At 34.9% G+C, this 6888-nt stretch overlaps 1 protein-coding gene across 1 annotated transcript; it reads left to right on the forward strand.

Annotated features, from left to right (window-relative positions):
- The first annotated feature begins 3982 nt into the window (after positions 1–3982).
- On the forward strand, positions 3983–4909 carry LOC139040493 (olfactory receptor 4C46-like). The gene has a single exon (XM_070487271.1). The coding sequence runs from the start codon at positions 3983–3985 to the stop codon at positions 4907–4909; it is 927 nt and encodes a 308-aa protein (XP_070343372.1).
- The last annotated feature ends 1979 nt before the right edge of the window (positions 4910–6888 follow it).

Here is a 6888-nt window from a genome sequence, read left to right on the forward strand (position 1 = left end):
TTGGTATACACAGGAGTAAGCAGGGAAATGAGATAACAAGTTCTCTCTGTGACATGAGCCTTCAGGTTAACTACATAACAAGCCTCCACACTGAAATTAATGCTGTCTTGCTATTCACATAACATTTAGCTTTCTTAGAAAACCAGGTTCAGAAAGAGAAAGGGGATTCTCACATGTTTAGGTTCCAATTGCAGGGGATACAATTCTCCATTCAAAATTGGGTATTCCTCAAATGTGTCTCTCCAGAATACCCGCTCCTAAGACAAAGCCCTTCCATCAAGACAGATAATTAACTCCTGAGACACAAAGCAACAACTACAAGACTAGGTCCTTCAGCCTTTATGGAAACCTCTTTAAATATCCATGCATTGCAAGGTGAAAATATCTTTTGGTTGTTTATATTTCCAGAGCAAGATTCAGACATCATGGATGTAATAAACCATTTGAAGGTGCTCCCTCCACAATTTCTGCCTTTTACCTATGGGAAGAGAGCCATCCATAGAAGACCTTTTCTACATAGTTTCAAATGAATCCATTCTAAATTCAAATGCAGGTTTTCTGTGAAAACTTTTTCAGGCTTTAGTCTAGAAGGGAAGATTTAGACTTAGAAAAACACTTTCTGAACAACTATTGATTTGATATTGAAGTACCTGAAACGTCTCTTTCCTCATGTGTCATGTCTTTCATATTGAAAGTTTCTTATCCCAAGAGGAGGTCAGTTTGAAGATGGAATTATTTCTGAACATCCAGAAACATCAAGACCATCTAAGACTGTAAAGTAAGTTTTCAATAATGCTAATGCATCTTAAAGATTGTAACTTCTCATATATAGTAATCATTATGTTTCAACACTTTTCAAATTTAGCAATAGAGCATTTCATTCTCATCCCAATTCCTCAAATTTACTTGGCAAATATCATTACCTAATATTACAGATGAAAAATTTGAGGCTCATAGAGATTAAGCGAATTGTAGGGCCCAGCTCTCTGACATCAGACAGCTTACTTTTGCCATGAGACTCCTCCTTTAATAATCAAGACTAATCATAAGAATTAAATAGAATTCAATTACACTTCACACACGGAAAATACATAAACATGAATTTTAAATGACATAAATCATAAGATATTTAATCCAAGCACAAACATGTAGCACCCATCCTGGGATAAATTGCTATGGATAAAATAAGTCTCTGTGTCTTCTTTAAAAGTAAAGTTGATTTCAAATTCTTTAGATAAATACTTAGTAGTGGAATAGCTGGATCATGTGGTATTTCTATTTTTAATTTTTTGAGAAATCTCCTACTGATCTCCATAGTGGCTGTACAGTTTGCATTCCCACCAGCAGTGTATGAGTGTTCTTTTTTCTCCACATCCTCTCCAAAATTTGTTGCTGTTTTTTCTTGGTAATTATAGGCATTCTGACTGGTGTAAGGTGATATCTCATTGTAGTTTTGATTTGTATTTCCCTAATAATTAGGGATGTTGAGCCTCTTTTCATGTGTCTGTTGGCCATCTGTATATCTTCCTTGTAAAAATGTCTGTTCATTTCCTCTGCTCATTTTTTATTATGTTGCTTCATTTTATTTTGTTGAGTTGTTTATATATTTTGGATATCAACCCTTTGTCTGATAAATAATTTTCAAATATTTTTTCCTAGTTTTGGGGTTGTCTTTCCTTTTAAAAATAGAAATATCATATGGTCCAGCTATCCCGCTACTAGGTATTTAACCAAATAACTTGAAATCAATTATCCAAAGAGATTTATGAACCCCTATGTTCATTGCATCACAATTCACAATAGCCAGGATGTCAAAACAATCCAAGTGCCCTTCTACAGATGAATGGATAAAGAAGATGTGGTGTATATATATATATATATAACACACACACATATATATAATGGAATATTATTTAGCCATAAAAATGGACAAAATTGTCCCATTTGAAACAACATGGATGGACCTTGATGGTGTGATGCTAAGTAAAATAAGCCAGAGACAGAAGGACAAATACTGCATGATTTCACTCATATATGGAAGATAACAAATACATGGATAAAGAGAACAGATTACTAGTTATCAGAGGGGAAGGGTGTTGAGTGTTGGTGAAAGGGACAAAGGGGAACTTATGTATGGTGATGGATAAAAATTAGACTACTAGGTGTGAACATGATGAAGTATATTCAGGAATTGAGAACAGTAGTGTACACCTGAAATTACATAATCTTTTAAACTGTTATAATTCCAATAAATTTACTTAAAAAAAGTAAAGTTGGAGATGAATCTTCCTGAATTTATTGCATTGCTAAATGTTTCTCTGTACTATCTTCAAAATGTCAATTCTTCCCATTTCCTAGGTGCATATACAATCACAATAATAGATGGACATCCTTATGTGTCTATAGCAGTGTGGAGAGTATGTTCATATATATTTCTTCAATCAGCTCTCATAACAACCTGTGAAGTAGTTAGCATTATTCTCACTTTATGGATGAGGAAATAAGGATGGAAGGGGCCAAGGTAACCTTCCCCAGTTAAAAGGAGTAGCAAGCAGAAAAGACAAAACTCCAGCCTGGTCTTTCTGATTCTAAAACTAACACACTTAACCAGTGTGGTAGTTATTTTCAACATTTTGCAGAAAATTCTGGGGGTGCACACTGTGAAGGGGGATTGGGAAGGAAGGAAATGAGGCTGAGGGAGAGGCAAAGTTAAAAGGGAGCTTCACTGAAATCAGTATCACATTTTTATTAATATTTGGGGATTCCATTATGTTACTCGTTGTATGTGTTGATGAAATTGCTTCATATACACTTGTCTCTGAGTAGTATTAATTCAATTATAATTATTAGGGTCATATCAAAAGGAGATCGCTAGTTCAGCATTGTTTATCCTAATATGGTAATGTAGGGCATGAATTAAGAATTTGGAGGAAGGAAAGTTAACAAGTATAATCTGAACTAATCCTCTCTTTGTCCTTTATTATATGATCGAACTTGGGCAGAATCCATAATTTCTCTATGCTTTTATTTCCTAATGTGTAAAATAAGTATAAAAACCAGAGTAGTAATCTTCTCATAGGTTTATAGTGAGGATTAAATAACCAAATGTTTGCAAAAATACCTAGAGCACAGAAGGCATTCAGTACATTTTAGATAATATTATCAGTAGTATTATTATTAACATTAGTTTCTAAGATTGTTTCCGCATTTACAATGTGGATGAAATAATACCAACCACACAGGTCGCTACCATAGCATGCACATAGCAATCTGTAATTAAAAAATGTATTTATTAGCTATTATTCAATTTAGACAATATGCATTATCAATTATTTTACAGTAACGCCTGTATCTTTTCATGACATTCTTTCACCAATGCCCTCTTATAATTAATGTTAACTATTACAAATAGCATGATATTCGGGTTCCTCTCTCTGGCTTCCATCCTCTTACTAAACCTCAGTCGACTTCATCCAAGACACACAAAGATCTTTCCTATAGTTATATCCACGATTCCTCTTTCCTCAAATTCTTTTTCATCCTTCCACTCAATTCTCAATTGCCTTCCATGGTTACCCATTTCCTAAAACTAAAGGGAAAATTCTTTAGCTTTGCATTCATAGCAGTTACATCCATGTTCTAACTCCATTTTCAAGCTTAGCTGCCGCTATGTGTGCAATCTACTTCAGGTTCAGCTCTTAGTCACCTCAGGTGATTGATTAAGCACACATAGATATTCTCCTGCTTCTATGCTTCTACATTTCCTCACGTCTATACCCTTAACAGAATCTTTATCCAGAAGATAATCTGAGTAAGGTTCAATAACTCAGAACATTTTTCTATGTCAAAAAATCTCATAATATTCACAACTCAATAAAATCTAGGAATTTATTATTTATTAGATGGAGAGGTTTAATAAATTCAAGATTGCATAATAAAAACTGATCTTTTTCAGGTAATAAGATTACCCAAAACAAAACCCATGGAGAATAAGAACGTGACAGAATTTGTTCAACTGGGGCTCATAGAGAATCCAAAGATGCAGAAAATCATATTTTTTGTGTTTTTTGTTGTCTACATTATTTCTATCGTTGGAAATGTGCTCATTGTAGTCACCATCATTGTCAGCCCATTACTGGAGTCCCCCATGTACTTTTTTCTGGCTTATCTCTCCTTTATTGATGCCTGCTATTCTTCTGTCAGTACCCCCAAACTGATCATAGATTCACTCCATAAAAAGAAAATCATCCTATTTAATGGATGTATGACCCAAATCTTTGGGGAACATTTCTTTGGAGGTGCCGATGTCATCCTGCTTACCGTGATGGCCTATGACCATTATGTAGCCATCTGCAAGCCCTTGCACTATAGAATCATCATGAATCGGTGGGTGTGTGGCCTGCTAATCGTAGTAGTGTGGGTGGGAGGATTTCTTCATGCAACCATGCAGATCCTATTCATCTTCCAATTGCCCTTCTGTGGCCCTAATATCATAGATCACTTTATGAGGGATCTGAATCCTTTGCTCAGTCTTGCCTGCATGGATGCTCACACTCTAGGCCTCTTCATTGCTGCTAACAGTGGATTCATCTGTGTGTTAAACTTCCTCCTCTTGTTGGTCTCTTATGTGGTCATCCTGCGCTCTCTTAGAACCCACAGCATGGAGGCGAGGTGCAAAGCCCTCTCCACCTGTGTCTCCCACATCACAGTGGTTGTCTTATTCTTTGTGCCCTGCATATTTGTGTATATGAGACCTTCAGCTACTTTATCAATTGATAAAGCAGTTGTTGTATTCTATACAATGATAACCCCCATGTTAAATCGCTTAATCTATACCTTAAGAAATACCCAGATGAAAAATGCCATTGGGATATTGTGTAGTAGGAAAGCTCTTTCAGGTGAAAAATAAATATCTTTGGATCCTGACACTGATTCAACTGAGGTAATGGTCAAAAGGATATCTTAGGTGGTCTCAGCAAAGAATATCTATGAGATAAAGAAAAAGAATGGACTGCTTTGAATCATGGATTCTACAATGAAAGGAGCAGAAAGATTGCAAGAAAAGGGAGAAAGATCTAACCCAGCACCGCTCTTTGCATATTTGGAAAATTCTACCAAAATGAGGCTTAGTTTTACTAGTTCATCCATGTATATGGATTCATAATCTTTCATTCTAATAAAAATAAAATAAAAGACTTAATAAAATATATTGATATTGAGCAGTAACCTCTATAACAATCCAAAGAGGTATGTGCTGCTATTATCCCCATTTTACAGGAGAGGAGACAGCCAGAAAGACGAAGTATGGAAAAAGATACATGGAAGAGCCACTAACCAGAATCTAACTGATTTCTCAGACATGCTCTTAACTGCTATGATACATTGCCGGGCAATGATGATAGAAAAGTATGATAATTGTAACAGTTACCATCTATTGACCTAGGGACTGAGCTGATAGACACAATATATGTATGTATAATATATAATAAATATTATAATATGCATATATTATAACATAATATAGTATGCATTAAACACATACAACAAACTGCAATACTTTTATTAATAACTCTGCTTTTTTATATATCACAGTTGATGGTAATACGCTTACTGCAATATTTTGGCATATAAATACTTTAGGAATCTAAAATCAATGTGCCATTTAACCTCTAAAAGTTAAGTGACAAATATTACATTATGTTTCCAAATTTCCATGTAGGGTTCAGAATCATTTTGTATTGCTCATGTCACCATCGTATGCTTATGTCCCATCAGAAAAAGTGATGACAAATAAAAGAATATCTTAATGTCAGAGAAGAATTTCCATTTATTGAATATACAGTCGTACTCCGTAAGTACTTTACTGCTAACTAACAATAGTTTCTATAAGAAGAATAACATCTGGTATATGATAAATATTGAATGAATAAGTAGAAGTATAAGTGATGATGAATAAAGTCAACAAAATATAGAGCAAATCATGATACTGCTAACTAGGGAATTTTTTTTACTACCTTCATGTGATTCAGCCTGATAGGAGAATTCAGGGTAGATCTATGAGGGACATCAAAATTTTTTTTTACTCATACTTCAACTATGTCATGGGGAAAAAATTGAAACTGAAATTTTCAGTGAATAAAGAAATGCTTCACCTTGATATTCTCTCTGCTGAGCAAGATTTCATCATCTTATAAATGTGGGCTGTTTTTGTTATAATTCTTTGTAAATTGGTATACTTTCTGGTAACATTTCATTATGAAAAGCTCCTTTTAAAAATGTGTAGCTCTGTCTACATAAAAAACAATTTCATGGTAAATATATTCCATTTATTTCTTCCATCCTTCATTCACTAACCAACAAATATTTTGAACACAAGGATTGTTTCAGGCACACTGATACTGGCTGATACTTCAGTGATGATTAAAGAGGAAACCGAGTCTTGCCTTCACAGAGCCTAAGATCCACTGAGAGACACCCAGAAGAGAGCTTAAAATTACAATATTGTTATAAATGTTAAGATAGTGACAGCACAGGGTGGTATGAAAGCATGCATGAGGAACACACAATGAAGACCTGGGGGTTCAGGAAAGATTCCAAGAATAAAAGACATAGAAAAAAATGGGATCTGAAGGAAGAAAAAGAGTCAGCAGACTGAATAGGCATCAGTCAGTGTGAGAGCCTTCCTAGGAGAAAGAATACATAACAAAGCCCGGAAGGTTAAAATGAGTATTCAGGAAACCTAATCCATTCAATATAGCTGTGGTCATTAGTTCATCTATTCATTCAACTATTATTTCTTGAATGCCCAGTGTGTGCCAAGCAACATGCTGGGGACCAACTTAATAATGGGTAATAGCAAGATGTGAAGCTGGAGACACAGGAACAGGG

The sequence above is a fragment of the Equus asinus genome, chromosome 17, assembly GCF_041296235.1.
Source record: "Equus asinus isolate D_3611 breed Donkey chromosome 17, EquAss-T2T_v2, whole genome shotgun sequence".
NCBI lineage: Eukaryota > Metazoa > Chordata > Mammalia > Perissodactyla > Equidae > Equus > Equus asinus.

Bases quoted from the DNA above. Each gene is read 5' to 3' on its own strand.
- LOC139040493 (XM_070487271.1), top strand. From the start codon at position 3,983: ATGGAGAATAAGAACGTGACAGAATTTGTTCAACTGGGGCTCATAGAG.